The sequence below is a fragment of the Lipotes vexillifer genome, unplaced genomic scaffold (assembly GCF_000442215.2).
Source record: "Lipotes vexillifer unplaced genomic scaffold, Lipotes_vexillifer_v1.1 scaffold760, whole genome shotgun sequence".
In the NCBI taxonomy this organism is placed as follows: Eukaryota; Metazoa; Chordata; class Mammalia; order Artiodactyla; family Lipotidae; genus Lipotes; species Lipotes vexillifer.
Window position 1 is genome coordinate 1,061,754 of NW_006772931.1, and position 22,887 is coordinate 1,084,640.

The following is a 22,887-nucleotide window of genomic DNA, read 5'->3' on the forward strand; positions in this document are numbered from 1 at the left end:
TTCCTTCATTTCTTTTTCATATATTTCTGATCTGATCTTTATGATTTCTTTCCTTCTGCTAACATTGAGGGTTTTTTTGTTCTTCTTTCTCTAATTGCTTTAGGTGTAAGGTTAGGTTGTTTATTTGAGTTGTTTCTTGTTTCTTGAGGTAGGATTGTATTGCTTTAAACTTCCCTCTTAGAACTGCTTTGGCTGTATCCCATAGGTTTTGGGTTGCTGTGTTTTCATTGTCATTTGTGTCTAGGTATTTTTTGATTTCCTCTTTGATTTCTTAGTGATCTCTTGGTTACTTAGTAGCATATTGTTTAGCCTCCTTGTGTTTGTATTTTTTACAGATTTTTTCCTATAATTGATATCTAATCTCATAGCACTGTGGTCAGAAAATATACTTGATATGATTTCAGTTTTCTTAAATTTACCAAGGCTTGATTTGTGACCCATGATATGATCTGTCCTGGAGAGTGTTCCCATGAGCACTTGAGAAGAAAGTGTATTCTGTTGTTTTTGGCTGGAATGTCCTATAAATATCAATTAAGTCCATCTTGTTTAATGTATCATTTAAAGCTTGTGTTTCCTTATTTATTTTCATTTTGGATGATCTGTCCATTGGTGAAAGTAGGGTGTTAAAGCCCCCTACTGTGATTGTGTTACTGTCGATTTCCGCTTTTATGGCTGTTAGCATTTGCCTTATGTATTGAGGTGCTCTTATGTTGGGTGCATAAATATTTACAGTTGTTATATCTTCTTCTTGGATCGATCCCGTGATCATTATGTAGTGTCCTTCTTTGTCTCTTGTAATAGTCTTTATTTTAAAGTCTATTTTGTCTGATATGAGAATTGCTACTCCAGCTTTCTTTCGATTTCCATTTGCATGGAATATGTTTTTCCATCCCCTCACTTTCAGTCTGTATGTGTCCCTAGGTCTGAAGTGGGTCTCTTGTAGACAGCATATAGATGGGTCTATTTTTTGTATCCATTCAGCCAGTCTGTGTCTTTTAATTGGGGCATTTAATCCATTTACATTTAAGGTAACTATCAATACGTATGTTCCTATTACTGTTGTCTTAATTTTGGGGGGTTTGTTATTGTAGGTCTTTTCCTTCTCTCGTGTTTCCTGCCTAGAGAAGTACCTTTAGCATTTGTTGTAAAGCTGATTTGGTGGTGCTGAATTCTCTTAGCTTTTGGTTGTTTGTAAAGGTTTTAATTTCTCTGTCAAATCTGAATGAGATTCTTGCTGGGTAGAGTAATCTTGGTTGTAGGTTTTTCCCTTTCATCACTTTAAATATGTCCTGCCACTCCCTTCTGGCTTGCAGAGTTTCTGCTGAAAGATCAGCTGTTAACCTTATGGGGATTCCCTTGTATGTTATTTGTTGCTTTTCCCTTGCTGCTTTTAATATTTTTTCTTTGAATCTAATTTTTGATAGTTTGATTAATATGTGTCTTGGCATGTTTCTCCTTGGTTTTATCCTGTATAGGACTCTCTGCGCTTCCTGGACTTGATAGACTATTATTTCCTTTCCCATATTAGGGAAGTTTTCAACTATAATCTCTTCAAATATTTTCTCAGTCCCTTTCTTTTTCTCTTCTTCTTCTGGAACCCTTTTTTATTCGAATGTTGGTGGGTTTAATGTTGTCCCAGAGGTCTCTGAGACTGTCCTCAGTTCTTTTCATTCTTTTTTCTTTATTCTGCTCTGCAGTAGTTATTTCCAGAGTTTTATCTTCCAGGTCACTAATCCGTTCTTCTGCCTCAGGTATTCTGCTATTGATTCCTTCTAGAGAATTTTTAATTTCATTTATTGTGTTGTTCGTCATTGTTTGTTTGCTCTTTAGTTCTTCTAGGTCCTTGTTACACATTTCTTGTATTTTCTCCATTCTGTTTCCAGGATTTTGGATCATCTTTACTATCATTCCTCTGAATTCTTTTTCAGGTAGACTGCCTATTTCCTCTTCACTTGTTTGGTCTGGTAGGTTTTTCCCTTGCTCCTTCATCTGCTGTGTATTTCTCCGTCTTCTCATTTTGCTTAGCTTACTGCATTTGGGGTCTCCCTTTTGCAGGCTGCAGGTTCGTACTTCCCATTGTTTTTGGTGTCTGTCCCCAGTGGCTAAGGTTGGTTCAGTGGGTTGTGTAGGCTTCCTGGTTTAGGGGACTGGTGTTCTGCGTTCTGGTGGTGAGGCTGGAACTTGTCTTTCTGGTGGTCAGGATGGCGTCCGCTGGTATGTTTTGGGGTGTCTGTGAGCTTACTATGGTTTTAGGCAGCCTCTCTGCTAATGGGTGGGGTTGTGCTCCTGTCTTGCTAATTATTTGGCATGGGGTGCCTGGCACTGTAGCTTGCTGGTCGTTGAGTGAAGCTGCGTCTTAGCGTTGAGATGGAGATCTCTGGGAGAGCTCTCACCATTTGATGTTACGTGGTGCCAGGAGGTCTCTGGTGGACCAGTGTCCTGAACTCAGCCTGACATCCAGCCAGAGCACCGAGACCCTGTCAGGCACACGGCTCCAAACTCTGGAACTCCACACTCCAGAGGCCCTCCTCTGGACGTGCTTCCTCTCCCCCTCCGCGCAGGTCGAAAACACTATTTTTTGATGTGTAACTTTTTGCATGGTTTCTAATCCTAAGTCAAATTTGGGTCAGTATTAACTTCCAAAAAAAGAGAAAGATACAGGTAAGGCTAAATAGTTATAAAATGCCCTCCTGAAAAGTCAGTTAAGGCTTCCTAATGTAAACGAAGAAATAATCGTTAGGAATGTTTATTTCTGTAGACCTTTGTCACTTCCCAGATTATTTTTGCAGAGATTTGGATGTGTCGCAGTTCAAAATATCACGCTCAAAAATCACCGATTACACCTAGTAAGTGTGTAATTGGTAGGCTGTCCATCCTTCAGACTAATAATTATACCTTATTTTGTTTCTAAATCTTAGGACCTGGAATAGTGTATCACTTTCAACTTTTTATTATCTGTCAAGTCCCAAGATAGGTAATAAAATTTCAAACAAATTCCCTAGGTTTTATTATGTGGTTTCCTTTGAAAGCACAGGATCACTTATAGCATCAGATTTGAATGTCTTGGTCAAATGTGTGAAGATGAATAGTAAAAATTCTGGCGGTGACGATCAAGCACTATACTTTAAGGTTTGAATAGTAAGGAAGAGTTTCTCACATATTTGTAAACTGGCGTCTCTTCATCCCATAAAGGGAGAAGTAGATGAGAACAATTTTAATAATAATGACATTTCTTTTGTCATTTAAAAGCCTCTAGTAATTTTTCTTGCCTGTGTTTCTTTCTAGGAAAAGCCATTGACAAAATCTCTACAACGTGGAGAAGACCCCCAGTTTGATCAAGTATGTAATACATGTTATATACTGCTTTTTATTTGTTTGAAGATGTACAAAGGCAAGGGCTGAATGCTCACTATGGTGTATTGATGAACTTCGTCAAAGAGGATACAGGACTGTGATCTTAGGAACTGTGCCCTGCAGCTTTTACAGTGACGGCTTGTAGTAGATGTTTAGTAAATGTCTGTTGGTTTGAATTGGAAAGAACTGAAGTGTTGAAATAATTAAGATGAGGAGGTCATCAGTCTTTGGTTACCAGAGAAGATAAAGGAATTTCCACTCAAAAACTTACTGAGATTCTTCTGAATAAATGGTACCATATGACGATCAGATCTCTGCCCTAGAGCTTTCTTATATTTTAACCAGTGTTTTGTTGAATGCCAGCTATATGCTTGACACAGCACTAGGCTCTGGTGATACAAGATCTAGGACCAATTTTAGCAATCCTGTGAGAGAGAGAGAGAGACCACCTATGCAATAATTATAAAACAGTATAGTAACTTAGATTCTAATAAAGTGATACGTGAACAAAACAGTTTAAGACAGAATAAATACAAAGAAGGTCCTTTGAAAATAGATCAGGACTAGTAAAAGGACTTCCAACTCTAAACAGCAGGTAATAAACATAGGAAACTAGAATCTTATCAATCCTGGTTGAGTCACTTCAGGAGGGCTTTAGGTGTGTTTAGAATGATGGATAACAGGACATCAGAGGAGGTCGGAAATGTGTTTCTGGTGTTTCCTAAACGTCTGCATTTAATGACAAAGAGGACAGCATGTTCTTCTTTATAAACCTCATTTGGTGCCGGTAGCAGAGGCAAAATCCCACTGGATGCACCATGGCCTTATCTAATACGCTGGGATTTTTATATTGTCTTATGGAGAACACACAGAGAGTACGCTTTCTGCAGTGCTTTGAAATTGCCTTTAATGTGGAATCAAGAGGAAATGCTTTGGCTGTTAAAGTTCAGACTTGTTCGATCCAAAAATGTTAAGGCCTGACTATAGAGACAGAATCCTCCATTCTCTATTTTATAAACTGTTGGCTGAGGGAGACCTCACAAGTTTGCAGTCACGGCGGGTCTTGGAAGGCTGGTGCGGCCCTGGCTTTGCACTCTGTTGCTGGCAGAGCTGGCTGTTCTCTGGAACGCTGGTGGAATGGAGTATGGGCTTCGTCTCTCTGTGCCATGGAGCTGACTTCTCTCCTCATATTATCCTTAGTTGCTCTTACCTGGTCCCGCTTGGGAGGTCAGGGACCTGGGGTGAATGTTTGGGGTCATTATTTTCGAAATGTGGCAAGTGTGGCTCTTTCCGTTCTCCTTAAGAACGTAAATATTATCTGTCTTCCATAATTTTTCACTCTTTTTTATTTTTTGTCTTAGATTATCACTGTTCTTTCCTCAAAATAATTGTGTTTTCTTTTTCTCCAGCTTAGTGTACTTCTTTCTTTTTCCTCTGGGAGAATGGTACTTTAGCATTTTAACATTACATATAATAGTTATCCCAAATAATTTGGCATGTCTATTATTTATTGTCTCATTTATTATTCAGCACTCTATTTCTGCATTTCAGCATTGTGGGCAAGAGATAGACTTTGGGGTTTAAATCCCAACTTTGCCACTTAATTAGCTATAATAATTTTAACCTTGCTGCTCAAAATGTTGAAATGCAGAATCACTACCCTGCCCTGATCTACTGAGTCAGATTCTGCAGCTTAACGAGATCTCCAGGTGACCCCCACCCACACTGATGGTTGAGAACCACTGCTTGTAACACATCTCTGTGTATTAAAGACACTTTAGGGGTGAACCAGTAGTGAGGTGGTCACTGAGGACTTTCAAATAAGGCACATGAAATTATCCTCTGATTGTAAAATCATAAATTTATGCGTGAACCATGAGAGAAGACAACCTACGAAGTTGGTCTCATTTTAAAGAGATAGCAAGATCCCCAGGCCAGAAGGAAATGTGACTGAAGTTGGTCCCTCTGTGGATTCAGTGAAAAAGAAAGTCAGCCAAGTCACCTTTGAAAGTGCCCGCCCACTGTTTCAACAGCAAATTATAAGAATTGTGGTTCTATTGGCAAGGCCGTGAATGTATCAAGCTTTCTTAGGGTTTTGATATCAAAGGTCCAAATTCTGTAATTCCCCTTATTCTGATTCCAAGCAGGAGGATGTTATTCTGGGGTCACACAGGTCCATCTACGGGAGAAGAACACGCTGGTGACACCTCCTTGGAGCTATAGACTCCATTGCTCTACTCCCGGGAGCAGTGGTACCCACAGAAGTGACATTTATTTAGTACTTACCATAGGGGAGGCACTATGCTAAGTGCATCCTTTGGACAACGGACAACTGGTTCCTGCTTAGAGAATATTTTTATCAATTTCTCCCTTTTAAATGTCCCTGGCATGAGTGATAGGCTAAAGAGAGCTGGGCTTCACTTTCAGTGCCTGATCCTGGGTGGCCCTGTTTAATCCTCCACTTGCCAAGCCCAGGATTCAGTTTTCTCCTGTTAGAAATAGAAGCAAAAACAAAATAACAAGAATCATGTAATACTTTATAATTAACCAAGCCTCTTCTTAATTCTTTTATATTATCATTTTTATTATTTTGGTCACACTTCGCGGCATGCGGGATCTTAGCTCCCTGAGCAGGGATCGAACCTGTGCCCCCCCTGCAGTGGAAGCGCAGAGTCTTAACCACTGGACCACCAGGGAAGTGCCTTACCAAACCCCTTCTCACGTATCGTGTCACCTGACATTACTCAACCCTTCCAACAAGCCCAAGAGGAAGGTCTCATCATCATCTCTATGTTACAGCTAATGGAAATGAGTCCTGGAGAGGGTGCCCTATATTATATGACTAAAGCCTGAAGGGACCGAGACTGGAATCCATATGTCCTAACTAGAAAGCCTGTGCTTTTTACTCTGTAACATGCTTATATTTTTAAAAACTACACTGGTGGGAATTTAGAGGGGAGTTTTCAACAGGTAAGGGACCTAAGATCCCATATCAGTTAAGATTAGGTTTGGCGGCAGATGGCACGTAAAATAACAGTGGCTTTAACAAGATAAAACTTTATTTCTCTCTCACATTGAAGAAGTACAAAGAAAATCCATCCTGTATCTTTATATTTTTGTTTTCCTGTGTATGGCTTACATTCCCAAGGTCATCTCATGGTCCACTTTGGCTTCTGGAGCTCAGCCGTTACATCTGTGCTCCAGGCAGCAGGAAGGTGAAATGGAAAAAGAATCACAGAAAAAATAAATAAATAAATAAAAACCAGAACATCCTTACACTGCACACACTACTTCTGCTTATGTCCAGTTGACCAGATCTTAATCACACAGCCACTTATACCTATAAGAAAGATTAGGAAATTTTATTTTGGGCAACCATGTGTCCATCTAAAAATGAGGTCTTTGATAACTAAGGAAGAAGAGAAGAGTGGATATTGGGTATTACTGTCTCTACTAGATATCATATAGCCTATTTTTTGTCAAAATTCCCAGTAAAGGGCTTCCCTGGTGGCGCAGTGGTTGAGAGTCCGCCTGCCGATGCAGGGGACACGGGGTCGTGCCCCGGTCCGGGAAGATCCCACGTGCCGCGGAGCGGCTGGGCCCGTGAGCCGTGGTCGCTGAGCCTGCGCGTCCGGAGCCTGTGCTCCGCAACGGGAGAGGGCCACAGCAGTGAGAGGCCCGCGTACCGCAAAAAAAAAAAAAAAAAATTCCCAGTAAAGAGTATTATGTACAATTCTCTGCCTCTTTTTTTTTTTTTTCACTGTGGAAATCTCTGAGAATTTGTCAGCTTTCCAGTTTGAATTTTAAAACGTATATTTAGAGGTTAAAGCTTTGTGTTTCCTTAAGTTTTCTGTTGCTTTTCTATTTAATTAACTATTGGTTTAATATCTCTTATTTAACCTAATTACAATCTAAACGTGTATAGAATAGACTTCGGTTAAAAAAAAGAAAACCCTCTTGTTTCATAAATGACAAGATGTCTAAACAGGATTAATTTTTTGAAGCTCACTGTTAGTAGAAGAGCTGTACCAGTGACTACTTTGTATATTGGAGAGCTAGGAATTTGTACCCTCATTCCCAGGATTTCACTTTTACAAATGTTATGAATGTGAACTTGACCCATTCTTACACAGTACCTACCTTGTGGCAGCCATGTGCCAAACATTATGCCAGCTTGTGGAAATAAACATGAAGGAAACATAGCGCCTGCCCTGGAGAGGCCCCCAGTCTAGTGTGAGAGACAAAGAAGAAAGATGTAAATCAGGTAAATTATAACCTCCGTCTAGTAAGGAAGCTCACAGTGGAAGAAGCAGGCGTGGTATGAACCCGAGAGCAAGCTTTGCCCTATACTAGGGAGCCAGGGAGGGCTTTCAGTTCCCGCTGGTGAGAAAGTCATACGGTAATGAGAATTAATAAAGGTGATGAGATTTCCAACAGCATTTTGAAAATGTACACTGCCACTAATTTATTTTAAATGCCTAAATTAACCCTCAGTGCTTAGAAAGCAAAATAAATGAAAAATTGTCCTGGTAATAAAGTTATTTTAGCAAACATTTATTAGGTGAGTGAGAGCGTGTGTGTATGTGTGTGTGTGTGTACATATACAGCAAAGCCCTGTGTGGGACAAAGAGATGTAAGAATGTGGTCCCTGCATTCCAGGTAGGAAGGGTCAGACTGTGGAAGACCTTGATGCCAGCGGGTGGGGCCTTATCCTGTACATGCCAGTATCAAAGAGATCAAAGTGCAGCCTTGATGTTAAACCCCGACTGGAGAGATCCTTAAAGTTTGGAGGCGTTTTGGGAGTTGGGGCATCGATAAAGATTTGAGGCTAAAATGGACAAGGTGGAACTAGAAAGAAAGAATGACTATAAGCAACACCATGTAAGAAGAATCAATATTGGTTGAGAGAAGGAGAAACAAAAGGTAACTGCAGTTTTCAGCCATGATTTGAAGCCATTTGCATTCAATTTAACAAACATCGAGCACCTGAATCATGCCAAGGTCTGTGCAAGGTGCTGGGGTTACAAAGCAGTAAGAAAGAGTTTCTGCTCTCCAGAAATTCTCAGTCCCAGGAGGAAGACAGATACCTAAACAAATAGTACTGTGATGTAAATATAATAAGAAGGTACAGTTCAAGTGCTGTGGGAACTCAGGTAAGGGAGTAGTTAAGGATGCTCGAAAGGTGGGCGGGGGGGGGTGGAGTGTCATAGGAAGCAGTTAAGGGGCAGTGACATACTAAAGATATCTGCTATCCAGATGGACAAGATGGGCTGGGTCGTGCCAGACAGGTAGAGCCGAGTGGACAAAGGAATTAAAGGAGAGAAGAGCAGAGTTCTGGGGAGTGGCCGGGAGGAAGCTGGGAAGGCCGACTGGAGCCCATTGCTCCCGTGACCATGGGAGCCATACTGAGGAGTCTGGACTGTTTTCTATGGATAAGGAGTTTTTCAGAGGACCGCTGTGCTTGGGGAGAGGGGATAAATTAGTTTTACATGTACTGAATTTTTAGTGCGGGTAAAATACCTCAGGAGAAATAACCAGGGCTCATTCATTTATATGGTCACCCAACAAACACTGAAAGATTAGAGTAGAGAAAATGGGTGAGGCATATCATAGGGAAACATAGTTCGTTTAGGAGCAGAAAGTGGGATCCACAAAAGAAAGCCCAGAAAAGGAGTACCCAAAAAAGTGAGAGAAGCCTAAGAAGATGCATCTTCCCAGGGCAGGGGTGGCCCAAGATGGCAGCCTGTGCAGGGACCCTCACGGAAGAATGAGAGGTTAGGAGTTAGGAGCGCCTGGGAAGCCAGCTTTGAGAAAGCCTTTTGCTGCAGTGGCTATTATTCATTGCCATGTAGAATACATTTTCATATTGCTGGATTAATGTTAAATAGTTTAAGAGACTTACTTTCACAGCCAAGTTATAGTGGCTGGTCATGATTGGCAACGCTTAAATGAAAAAGCATTATACCAGGACCCAGTCATGGTACCAGTGATGAGCTCCCTATCTGTGATCTGTGCAGAGCACCCTGTGAGTGAAGGGCATGGAGCTCCCCATTTTAACTTCAAGTGACTTTCCTCTGTTATCAAAGTTTACAGATATTCTTTTAAAATATAAAGGCCAAGGCATTTTATTTTGGATTTTCCAATGAAACAACCGCTAGCCTGTGATGTGTGTGGACTTGAGTAGATGGTGATCAAACGCAGCTCACATATCAAGTTAACCCATTTTAAAAAGTGAAAAACACCTCTCCAAAATAACCCTCACCTGAGGGAGTACCTGGTACAGTATGTACTAATGACAGTCACTAGATACATTTACACACAGATGAAAAGTCTTGCTTGAGTAAAGTAACAACTGAATCTTTATTATTTCATAGCTACATATGCTTCTTGCCTGTTCTCTCTGCCCCTTGGCTTTTAGACCTTTGCTTATACCTCATGGTGGCATAAACATGCAGTAAATTAAATGATACAAGCAATTGTGCACTGCACGAGGTGCTTCTATTTGAAGTGTTGCTCCAACTTGGTTTCTTAAAACAGCCTCATAGAGTAAGTGGAAGTTACTTCCTCTTTGCGTAGGAAAGTGTGATTACTCCCCAAAGGGGCTTGTGCCAGAACAACCAGGATTAGAATCCAGCCCCTTCTTTTCACAGGCGCATTGTTTTACTGTGCTTTGGTGGTGTTTAAATAACCATATGGGAGATGGCAGAAAGTGCAGGCTAGTGACTGCCTGGCAGCATCGCAGAATGGAGGAAAGCATTTCCGGCAGAATCTGCTAAATGTTGTCACGTGCTCAGGAGACTTCAAGGGAAATGATTGCAGGAAGGCCGTTGGCTGGTCGTGGTTTGTCCTTTCTGATCTTTTATAGAAAAGTGTCGGTACTGTAGCAAGAGTAGAAATCAGGTCTCAGGAATGACGAAGTGAGGCAGAAAGAGGAAGCATCTCCAGTCCATGGCTGATTGAGCAGTCGGCCAGAAGAGGGACCCGTCAGTGGGTCAGAGAGGGGAGAGCGGAGTCAAAGGGGACTTGGTGTGTTTACGGAAATACGAGAAATACGAGAGCTGCATGAAGTCCAAGAGCTTAATGCTGTGCCTTTCTGCCAAGGGTTGTGTCCATTCTTTTTTTTTTTTATAAACTGGCTTATAACAGTATATGTTTCCTGTGTTCAATATTATAATTCGACCTCTGTATTCACTGCAGCATGCTCACCACCAAAGTTTAGTTTCCATCTGTCACCGTACAGCGAACTCCCTGTACCCTTTTCACCCTCCCGGTTGCCTCTTCAGTATCTGTGTGTTCATTTTTGTTTGGTTTGGTTTGCTCATTTATTTGTGTGTGTGTGTGTGTGTGTGTGTGTGTGTGTGTGTGTTCGTTCTTCACTTACATTTGGGCTCGACACCTTTTTCAGGATGCTGGAGGTTCCTGAGAGCCAGACTTGTAGATGAGTCAGGACTTACAGTTATTGGTTTTTCTTCAACAGATTGATTGTGGTTCCAGAATAGTTACTTTCTTGGTGTCCTTTCCCATTTGCTTTAGAGCCAGGTGTGCCTGCAGCAGACTCGGGGAGTCCAGTGTTGCTGCCTTTCTCTTAAGGAGCTGATGTAGGACAGGCGTTGCTCAGAGGCCTCTACAGTAAGCATCTGGAAGGCACTGTGTTTACATCTGCTGGGGCCAGAAAAGTTGTCTTAGTTTGGGAATACAAACTAAGCAGAAAGGTTCTAATGGAGGCCTTGGTAGTTTGTGCTTGGGTAAGAGATAGGTGGGTCTTAATTTTTTCCCACTACGGTTGTCCAGGGTATCCACGGGGCATTGGTTCCAGGGCCTCTGACCTACATGGATGCCAAAATCCACAGATGCTCAAGTCCCTTATATAAAACGGTGTAGCGTTTGCATATAACCTACACACATCCTCCCATGTACTTTAAATCATCTCTAGATTACTTAATAATACCTATTACAATGTAAATGATATGTAAATAGTTTTAGATACAATATAATGGTGTGTAAGTCATTGCCAGAGAGCCGCAAACTCAAGTTTTGCTTTTTGGAACTTGTGGCATTTTAATTTTCTGAATGTTTTTGATTTGTGATTGGTTGAATCTGTGAATACAGAGGGCTGGCTCTGTACCTAAAAGCAACATTTATCAGCTCTGATAACATCTGTCATCAACTTCTGTCATTCGTTCCGTCATTAACTTAGCCTGTGATCTTATCAAAGTCAAAATATTTTGTGTCTGTGCTTCAGTTTCAGTATTTGGAAATGGAAGAGGGAAAAAAGAAACACACTTTTGAAGGTCTGTTTTATGTCCCACACTTGAGAGTTTCTCCTTTAGTCTCCGTGGAAGCCCAGTGAGGGAAGTATTCTTAAGTCCTGTTTTACAGCTGAAAACAGAGCTTCAAAGAAACAGCAACGTGGCCAACCAAGCTCATACAGCCGATAAAGGGCAGAGTTGTAACTTGCACCCCAAACCTGCCTGATCTTCCCAGTACACTGATGAAATTATGAAAATGTGGCTTTTGGAGATCAGGCTTCCGTTATGCTGTTCTGAGAACATTAAGTTGCAGCCATTTGCAATTCATTGTGACCTATTCTCTACTCTAAATTAAAGATAATTTGCTCATACATTCTAAGTAACTTCTTTGGGGATTTTCTTCTAGATGGTATATGTTTATGTCCTTTTGTGGCACCTTAGTTTCTTAATGTGTTAAAAACGCTATCTATAAACAGGAAACACATGGTAAAATCAATCTATTATAAATCTATAATAGAACTAAAATAACTTTTTATCATCTTGGGTAGTAATATTTTCCTGCAAAAGGAGGCAGGTGAAATTCTAGTGCTTTAACATTGATTCTAGTGCTTCAATTCAATGAACATCTATTTAAAATATATGTGAAAAATATAAGCAATTAAGAGAGTAAAAACAAATTAGGTAGCATTGGATTCACAGTAGTGTTATTCAGTGTTTCTTATCCTCCAGTGGAACAGTGAGTTCCATAAAATGGACCAAGATGGTAAAATCAAATAATGAAGATCTCTTCCTAATTTGCAAGAAAAACATATTTAACATATAGCTTTTTATAATTTTAAGTTTTTATAATAAATTATTCTTAAGCCTGCAGTGTCTATCATCACTCATCGAATACTGTAAGCTAGCAATAGTATGAAATGTGATCGAGTAAACAAAAAAAATTGCCTCTGATTTGCTATAATAGATCAGGTACACAGAGAGTACCCTGGCGCCCAGGTGCTTGGCCACCTGAACTAGTTTGAGAAATTAAGCCATCAGTGAAGTTACTGTAAAATTATTCGTTAAATACACCACTCATGACAAGTCAGCCTTATTACTGTAAAATATGGAATGACTCCACTGAGTAATTATTCAAATATTTATGTGTGAAGTTTCCTCCTTTGCATTCAGCCAGTATAATAAAATGCTTATGAAAAATTAATGTCTTAGATACAGCATAATGGACAGTTTCTTTTAGCCTATTTATATATAAAACGCCAAAATAAACGTTAAGAAAACATTTGCAAAGTACATTTAGTATTCCCCTCTATCACCCCTCCAAAAGAAAACACCAGTATGAAATAGTTCTGTGATTCTGTGAACTCATCTCCTCAAGCTGCACAGTACCTAGCTCATCTGTGATGGAAGAATATGATCATTTAAATGCAACAAGAACATCTTTGTAAATGGGCCTCCCCTTGCACAGCAGCACAGAGCTAGAATTCATCTCACCATTGGCTCTGCTTCCCATAAATGAAGGAGCTGAGTAACCAAGAAGCCAGCTAGACCTTCCTCCCTTCCTGAGCTTTGAGGGCCAGGTCTTTGCAAATTCCACCCTTCCTTCCTGAAAGTCTGAACTCAAAAGGGCAGTAACAGAGAGATGGAAAAAAACACGCACATCCACCCACTGCTGACCTTTCATCTCTTCTAAGATGGTCTCAGTGTATTTGCCATGGAAAGCATGCCCAATAGATATAATACCAAGAATGGCTTCGGGATGACTTTTTAATGGGTAGAAGAAAATTATTACAGCTGAGGTTTGAAGAACACTCTTGACGTTCTCTATGGAGAACGTGAGTGAAGATGCTGAATGCTCTGTTAGAGAATGTTCTACCCAGAGAGGTTTACAGGGGTCAAACACAGGTTTATATCACCTTTATGGGTCTGAAGTAAATAAAGGAACTTGTAAATGTCACACAGAAATTTTTTTTAAATTTTTATTTTATATTGGAGTATAGTTGATTAACAATGTTGTATTAGTTTCAGGTGTACAGCAAAGTAATTCAGTTATACATATGCATGTATCTGTTCGAATATTTTTCAACTTCTTTTCCCATTTAGGTTATTATAGAATATTGGGAACTCTACTCAATATTCTGTAATGTTTTTTAAATAAACGTTTTATTTTAGAATAGTTTTGGATTTACGGAAAAGTTGCCAAGATAGTGCAGACAGTTGTCATATACCCCTTACCCAGTTTTTCCTATTAACATCTTACATTACCAGGGTACGTTTGTCATAACTAAGAAACCAATATCAGTACATTATTATGAACTAAATTCTATACTTCATTTGTATTTCATTTGTTTTTCCCTGATATGTGTCTTCCGTTCCAGGATACCATCGAGGATGCTGCAGTGCATTTAGTCATCATGTCTCCTTAAGTCTCATCCAGACTTGCACAAGTATTTTTAAATTACTGAAATATAATCGTAGTGGCTTTGGGATTTTATTACCTATTCAGTAATTAAGACAGAATTAACCCTTGGTCAGGGACTCTGAATTCTGATCCCCTTTCCCATGTGGGAGGAACCCTCTTTGTTTCCCAATTCAAAATATTTTAGATGATGACAACTTGAAGAAATATCCTTTCTGGATAACTTTAGAGGGGTAGGAAATTGCCTGGGGTAACTTTAGAGAGAACTAGGAAATTACCCCCTTGGCACACCATAGTCGGCTTTCCTCCAAAAATTTACTGCTGTTATATCCAAAGGAAGAGCAGGAAAATTTGTTGTGCCTGTGGATGTTACAGCCTGGAGCGGAGGGCTCTTTTAAAAAAAAATAGAGAGAGAGATTTTTAAATTACAGAACCCTATAACGGTGACTAGGTTCACCAGGCAGCCTAAATGCAATAGCCTGTTTATTTTTTTTTTAACTTAACCCATAACTAAAGATAATGCACAATTTTGTATTATGTACCTATAACCATAATTAGGGAGAGCATGAAATAAGCTATCAAGAAATAGAATCTGAGAAAGAAAGCAATCATTGCTTTACTCAATCTTAGGGCTTGTTTTAAAGGTGACAGTGGAAAGTCCTGTTGACATGAAGCACTTGCACTTTCATTGCTCTAGTTTCCTGCTTTTGTAAAAGGAAGTTAAGCCTAGCCTGCTTAACTACAGAAATATTTTAAGTTAACTAACGTTTTCCGTTTCTTCTGCCACCTCCCCAGCTCAGGCTCTGAGCCCTGCACTCCTGGAAACGTTGCAGTAATAACCTCATTAGATTCAAGCATGTGTTGTGTATTCTCTTAACTGCCTCTGTTTGCAGACCACTTCGGTCCAGCCCACACGTCACTGCTAGATGAAACCTCCCCAAACACCATTTTCGTGGGCTGGGAAATCTTTAGGGGCTTCTCAATTTTCTAGAGAAGAAAACTGAAATTGTTTAGACCGGCATTAAAAGTACCTTTTATGATTTAGTTCCAACTTAAAATTTTCAACATTATTTCCCTCCACTCTGGTGAACCAAAGTCCCTACATCAGTCAGATATTTCTTCTTTCAGTTCCTTCAAAACCTTCACTAATCACATAATCATTATCAACAAACAGTTATTTTGCAGCTTCATGATGGTAGGATTTCCTGCTTAGGCTCCTTGCTTAGTTTCTTTCTTGACTCTCATTTCAGATTTCTACCCTTTCTTTTAAAAAGGCCCAGGTAAAATCCTACCTTCATTTTTTTTAAACTCCCACTTACCCTGTCCCTGGTGCCGTCTCTCCTGAGATCTCTCCTGATTGCAATATGTACTCTCAATATGTTGGTATATTTTCTTCTGGTCTTATTTTCCATATATGCATACTTATATGGGTCTCTATCAAATTGGAATCATACCAATTAAATGATTTTTCACTCTTTTTTCACTTAACATATCATGAACATTTTCATAGCATTAAATATTTTTGAAATGAGATTTTTAACGGTTTCATAGATAATCTACATCAAATTCCACATTGGATTCAGGCATTTACCTAGAGCAGGACATTTGTTTCCTTTTTTTTGCTATAATAAATAATGCTGTCCTGAACATTCTTACTCATCTCTAATTATGTACTTGAGATAAATTCCTGTCTCATCAGTGCTGGGTGTTATGATTAGCCTATACTGTTTGTTAATTAAGTAATTAAAACCTATCTCATTGTACTTTGACACATTCTGGTTATAAGACCTTTATCAGAGAGGTGTTCTGCAAATATTTTCTCCCAGTCTGTGGCTAGTCCTTTCATCACTTTAACAGCATCCTTCTAAAAGCTTAAACTTTTAATTTTGATGATTTTCAGTATGTCGAATTCTCATGGAATTTGCTTTTGGTTTGATCCCTAAGAAATCCTCACCTACCCCAAAGTCACAAGGATTTTCCCCTATGTTTTCTTCAGAAGTTTTATAGTTTTAGGTGTTATACTTAGGTCTGTGACCCATTCTGAGTTCATTTTTGCATGTATTATAATATGAGATATGGACTGAAGTTCAGTTGAGGAGTGATACTTAATAAAAGAGCAGGAATCTTTCCAAAATAAGGAAAGTAGAATAACTCATCTGTCAAAGGTATGTTTGTTGTTTAAAGAGGGGAGATGTTTGCCTTTGATGTAATACAGAGTAAATTACTGCTACTGATTCATTGAGTCTAATTTGGGGCACACCTCATATTAGTTTATGAATGATTATTGGCAGAAAACCATACATTGCATTACCACTTAGGTTATTTGTTTGGGGGATAGAATTGCTTATTTCACCTAAGCCATTAAGGTAATCATACTAATTAATGTATTTATTTATATAACAAGCATTTTTGAGGACCTAAGTAGTACCAGTCACTGTGCTTCTTAGATGCTGTGGGAAAATAATTTCTTTGCAGTCCAAGAATAACCTGTATGCAATTAACATCTGATTTCGAGAATGAAAGGGAGTCAAAGTAATTATCTTTCTTAAACCACAAAGTTATTATATTAGGAACATCTGTCAACAGTAAGAAACGGGTTCTTGGGAATGTACTACTAAAGATTATTAAGGATAGGACTGTGATAAATAAGAAAATTTTGTAGTGACTGTGGTTTGGAGTTATTTGTGAAATAAAAAGTTTCTCAGTAATTGGCAGTGCCACCAAAGCTTTTTAATTGCCTGCTTTTCTCTGTAGGTCATCAGTTCAATGAGCTCCCTTTCTGAGTACTGCCTGCCTTCCATTCTACGTACATTATTTGACTGGTATAAAAGGCAAAATGGCATTGAGGATGAATCACATGAATACAGACCAAGAACCAGCAATAAATCTAAAAGGTACACTTCTCTTATGTAAGGATTATGAGGATTATAATTTTTTCTTTCTTTCTCTCTTTTTTTTTTTTTTTTGCGGTACACGGGCCTCTCACTGTTGTGGCCTCTCCCGTGGCGGAGCACAGGCTCTGGACGTGCAGGCTCAGTGGCCATAGCTCACGGGCCCAGCCGCTCCATGGCACATGGGATCTTCCCGGACCGGGGCACGAACCCGCGTCCCCTGCATCGGCAGGCGGACTCTCAACCACTGTGCCACCAGGGAAGCCCTCTTTCCTTCCTTCCTTCCTTCCTTCCTTCCTTCCTTCCTTCCTTCCTTCCTTCCTTCCTTCCTTCCTTCTTCCTTCTTCCTTTCTTCCTTTCTTCCTTTCTTTCTTTCTTTCTTTCTTTCTTTCTCTCTTTCTTTTTTTCTCTCTTTCTCTCTTTCTCTCTCGCTCTCTCGCTCTTGCTCTTGCTCTTGCTCTTTCTCTCTCTTTCTTTCTTCTTTCCTTTCTCTTTTTTTCTCTTTTCTTTTCTTTCTTTCTTTTACTTTCTTTTTCTTTCCTTCTTTCTCTTTCTTTCTTTCGTTTCTTTCTTTCTCTTTCTCTCTTTCCTTCCTTTCTCTTTCTTTCTTTCCTTTCTCTTTCTTTCTTTTCTTTTCTTTCTTGAAACAAATCAAAGTGGGAGTTGGGTGGCTTCTAGATCTTCCTGCCTCTTTACATATGAACACCACCTTGTCTAGCAGGTGGCACATTTGTAGTATTTGTCACTGCCAGCTGTCACAGGTTGAAAATTCTTACATGGCCTTATTTTGAGAGTGGTGGGGGCAGGGTGTCAAGGACCCTAGGTAACCCTCTTGCCTGCTTCTTTCCTGGGCCCTCTCTCCTCCAGTCTGCACCTGAAGGCAGAAAGCCTGCAGCAGGCCCTGCACGACATTGCCTAGATATTTGGATCTGCGTTTGTAACCTTGAGTGCCCAGGGTACTGTAGTGCAAAGGACACTGGGTTGCACCTTAGAGGTAGTCATGGAGCTGCCACTAATTAACCATGTGCCTTTGGCCAGCTCCCCAGCAGCTTCCCAGCTCCCAGCCTTTTCGTGAGCAAAGGGGGAAGTCAGATCACCCCATCTCTAACTTCCCTTCTAGCTGAGAATTTTGTTGATTGGATTTGAAAAGTGGAACTCGCTGCTACGTGAGTTCTTCAGCCATAAAACTTAAGATTCTCGTTCTGTCCAATGAATGTATGTCCCCCAGAATTTTAGGTAAATGTGTATAATTTCATATGTTTGAAATCAACCTATTATAGCAAGGTAGCAAATATAAGAAAGTTTAATACATTTACCTTTCTTTAAAAAAAACGAGATTTTACAAAGCACTTAGATTTCTCCACATGGGTTATACACTTTTTAATGCTTTTAAAGACAATATAAGTGAAATTAATCACTCAGAAAATCAGATATTAAATACTACTTGTGAGTGATTTATCCCTCTCATTTTTTTGACACTCCTAGTACTTAAAAATATGTAAACTTCTCTTGAAATTGAAGACCTGTTATTTTACCAAATTACATTTCATCTGAACTTGTAATTTCATTTTGTAATATGGTTGAGTTTATTCAAGATTCATTTACTTATCACTTTGTTTGGGGGAGAGATTAATAACTTTTGCATATTGAATAATTATTTTAGTTGAAGAAGAATTTTTTAAATGGAGATATAATTCACATACCATAAACTGCATCCTTTTAAAGTGTGTAACTCAGTGTTTTTGGTATATTCACAAGGTTGTGCAGCTATCACCACTGCCTAATTCAAGAATATTTTTATCGCCCCCAAAAGAAACCCCATACCAATTAGCAATCTCTCATAAATATTTTTAATGTATCAAATTTAAAGGTAAAATTTCAGTCCTGTGTCTGGAAATGGTTCAGCCTGTATGATTAATAAATTAATGGCGTCATTTTAGTATTTCCTCCTATTTCATGTTAGCTTATGAATAAATACTAAAACTTTCTAGGGGTGGAGAGTGGGGCAGTTTTAGTGAGTTGAATTAAGTGAGTTTTAGTTTTGTCCTGTTTGGTCAGAATTTAGTTACTAAAACTAGATTGTTCATGAATTGATTTCTTTATGGATTGAAAAGAATAGCTTTTTAGGTTGTATTACTGATTATTTCCAGGAGATCAGAGTAATTGCCGAGATCAAACAGAGAATCGGGACAGTGAAATTCAACTCAATTGCATGTTAGTTAGCACTTGAAAGTTTAAAATAAGAGAGAGAGATTGTGTGTTTGGGACAAAGCCAAAGGAATGAGGGTCTCTAGAACATGATGTAGCTAATAATGGGTCTCTCTTAATAGAAACAAGAAAAGAGGAACTTAAGGAAGAAGGATAAGCAACTGAAAACAGTCAGATGTGACGGATGTGTATTTAGGTTATGATTCCTTTTTTTTTAACATCTTTATTGGAGTATAATTGCTTTACAGTGGTGTGTTAGTTTCTGCTTTATAACAAAGTGAATCAGCTATACATATACATATGTTACCATATCTCTTCCCTCTTGCGTCTCCCTCCCTCCCACCCCTCTAGGTGGTCACAAAGCACGGAGCTGATGTCCCTGTGCTATGAGGCTGCTTCCCACTAGCTATCTGTTTTACGTTTGGTAGTGTATATATGTCCATGCCTCTCTCTCACTTCGGCCCAGCTTACCCTTCCCCCTCCCCGCGTCCTCAAGTCCATTCTCTAGTAGGTCTGTGTCTTTATTCTTGTCTTACCCCTAGGTTCTTCATGACATTTTCTTTTCTTAGATTCCATATATATGTGTTAGCATATGATATTTGTCTCTGTATGACACTCGACTCTAGGTCCATCCACCTCACTACGAATAACTCAGTTTTGTTTCTTTTTTTTTTTTTTTTTGCGATACACGGGCCTCTCACTGCTGTGGCCTCTCCCGTTGCGGAGCACAGGCTCCGGACGCGCAGGCTCAGCGGCCATGGCTCACGGGCCCAGCCGCTCCACGGCATGTGGGTTCTTCCCGGACCGGGGCACGAACTTGTGTCCTGTGCATTGGCAGGCGGACTCTCAACCACCGTGCCACCGGGGAAGCCCCTCAATTTCGTTTCTTCTTATGGCTGAGTAATATTCCATTGTATATATGTGCCACATCTTCTTTATCCATTCATCCAATGATGGACACTTAGGTTGCTTCCATCTCCTGGCTATTGTAAATAGAGCTGCAACGAACATTTTGGTACATGACTCTTTTTGAATTATGGTTTTCCCAGGGTATATGCCCAGTAGTGGGATTGCTGGGTCGTGTGGTGGTTCTATTTGTTGGGTTATGATTTCTACAATTAGTATAGTATCAACATTTTGACTGCCAAATAAATTTGTCAGATGCCTCTGGCTCCTCCTGGCAGTTAGACCTCAAACCAGCAATAAAGTTGAATTCATTATTGGAAAGATACATGTCTTCCTTTTACTTGAAAGCATAAATTGGCTTATTAAATAAAACAGAATCAGGAGTTTAAAATTTTGTTTCTACCAAGATTTTTTTGCTACTTTTTCAAGTTCCTCTGGCCCCTTTTGGAGACCCTCTCTCTACTGCTGCTGGCCGTCTCTGAGAGTTTTCTTTCCCTGTGGTCTTCAGACTTCCTGTCTCTCTTCTCCATGATGTAGTTTCAGACTTGTGGACGCCCTCTTTTTAATGCAGCTCCATATGTTTCTCTCTCCTCCCTTCCTCTGGCAGCAGCACTTTCTAGTTCTAGTGGGTCTTGAAGGGCTCCAGATGGATGGTTTGGTCCACTGCTCTTTCTCCTGGCAGGACTGTTTGTAAATGATCCTGAATGGGTTGAGTCCCTGCCCGGTCCATACATTTCCCCTTGAAAGTTAAAGCTGCAGCTTCCCTCGTCGACCTGCTCTGTCACCTCCCAGGCTTAACTGGACTTGCTCAAGGCTGCAGAGCTCCTCCAAAGTTCTTTTTTATATCTTTTATATGCTTTCCTCTTATTCCCTCTTGACTGAATAGAAAAACATTCCATGTTCAAAATAGTCTTGATTTATTTTGAAAATATCTGCCTGACAAATCCAAAGTCTGTCATCCTTTCTCATTGCTTTTATTTAATTTGCAAGTACTGAGCATTTGTATGTTTGGGAGACTACTAAATACACGTTTTCTCTTAATACTCAAGCAAACCTTACTAGAATTACTATTATTATTTCCATTTTGTAGATGAAAAAATTACTGGTAAGTAGAAGAGGCATAATTTTCACCCGGGACTGTTCTACACCAAAACCAACACTCTTTTTTTTAATTTATTTTTTTACACAGCAGGTTCTTATTAGTCATCAGTTTTATACACATCAGTGTATACATGACAATCCCAATCGCCCAATTCATCACACCCCCCACCCCCAAACCAACACTCTGAACCACTATTCTGTGCTAAGGAACTTTGCAGTCACTTCAGTTGCTCAATTCCGGATTAGTCCTCAGTACATTAGAGAAGCAGGAAATGAAGGGAAGGGGGTATGAACTCACATTTCTGTCCTCCTGACGGTGCTAATTCTGCTCCCTAACTTTGGAATAAGTTCACATGGCTCCACTTTGCCCCTCCTACCTCTTCTTCCATCTGCTTTTTAATCTTTCTCTCTTCCACCACCCCCTCACACCTTCTTTCTTCCTCTCATAAGTCTCAAGTGGCAAAAGGTCAAGAGGAAAGGGGCAGGGGAAAAGAAACGAAATGTAATGCTGATCCTTTCTCCTCCCACTGCAGTCCTGATTCCATAGGTAATCATATTATTTCTTTCCGTTGTTTAACTCTTTTCACAAGATCCTCTCAGGGTCTACCTCTAGCACCGGAGCCCTGTATCATGTTTGTTTCCATTTTACAGATGAGAGTTTTCCTGTGTTGAAAGGTACCTTAGAAAAGTCCACAAGATGAAATTGTATACTCACAAATAGCTACCCAAGTTGACGTGGTTAGATATTTAAAACATAAAGTCAAATATTCAAATCCAGTGTCTGTCCACTGCACCAGACTGATCATAGGAATAACTTCAGTGTATATTTACCGCTGCAGTTTCTTCGTAACAAAATTGGTTTGCAGTCCACTGGGGATGAGTCCTAGATTTTTGGGTGAATTACATCACTCTGAGGATATTTTCAGTGCCCATTTAATGTGAATATTTTAAATTTTACAGTGATGAACAGCAGCGAGATTATTTAATGGAAAGACGGGACCTCGCCATTGATTTTATTTTTTCTTTAGTATTAATAGAAGTTTTGAAACAGGTAGGTCATTAATTTAATGTTACTTTAGAGAAGATTTATTTATCTAAAAACTACTTATGTTTTTAAGGTCAAGTTTATTAAATTGTTCATGAATTTCAAATACTGTGTCATATAAATTATATTTATTGATTGTTAAAGGTCATATATAGTTCATTGTAAGTACTCTTACTGATTCGATCTTTAATATTCCCTTCCAAGTTAAGAGCCATCTTTTTTTTTTTTCCTCCAGATTCCACTTCATCCTGTAATAGACAGTTTAATACATGATGTTATTAACTTGGCTTTCAAGCACTTTAAGTACAAAGAAGGGTAAAGTAATTTGTCATCTTGGAATTTGAAGAAGTTGGGTACTTAAAACTGAATCAAGTTTGCTCTTTTCAGATGACCTGGGGGGATTCCTAACTTGTCTAATTGTATGTTGTTTAGGTACCTTGGTCCTAACACTGCCAATATGCACATTGTGGCAGACCTGTATGCAGAAGTCATTGGAGTGCTGGCACAAGCTAAGTAAGTGAACCTCAGGATCGTTCACCGTAAGAACATGAGTGCCTCTTCTGTGCCAACCCAGCCCTAGTCTCAGGAAGGGGGAGGGTGTGAGCTTACCAGAAACTAGGGTTTGTTTATGCTGTGTGTGCCTTGTCTCTGAACCTCACAAGAAGCTCCCCAGGACAAGTACCAAGTCTTTCTCCAATTTGTTTTCTCCTTTAGCTT

At 39.6% G+C, this 22,887-nt stretch overlaps 1 protein-coding gene across 1 annotated transcript in view; it reads left to right on the forward strand.

The window, feature by feature from the left end:
• FRY (FRY microtubule binding protein) overlaps window positions 1-22,887 on the forward strand; it is a 261,625-nt gene that overhangs the window by 68,865 nt on the left and 169,873 nt on the right. Inside the window, exons 3-7 of the mRNA XM_007447941.1 lie at window positions 3,286-3,339; window positions 16,774-16,913; window positions 22,086-22,176; window positions 22,406-22,485; window positions 22,603-22,683. Of these exons, the coding sequence (XP_007448003.1) occupies window positions 3,286-3,339; window positions 16,774-16,913; window positions 22,086-22,176; window positions 22,406-22,485; window positions 22,603-22,683 (446 nt within the window). The remainder of the gene's footprint in view (window positions 1-3,285; window positions 3,340-16,773; window positions 16,914-22,085; window positions 22,177-22,405; window positions 22,486-22,602; window positions 22,684-22,887) is intronic.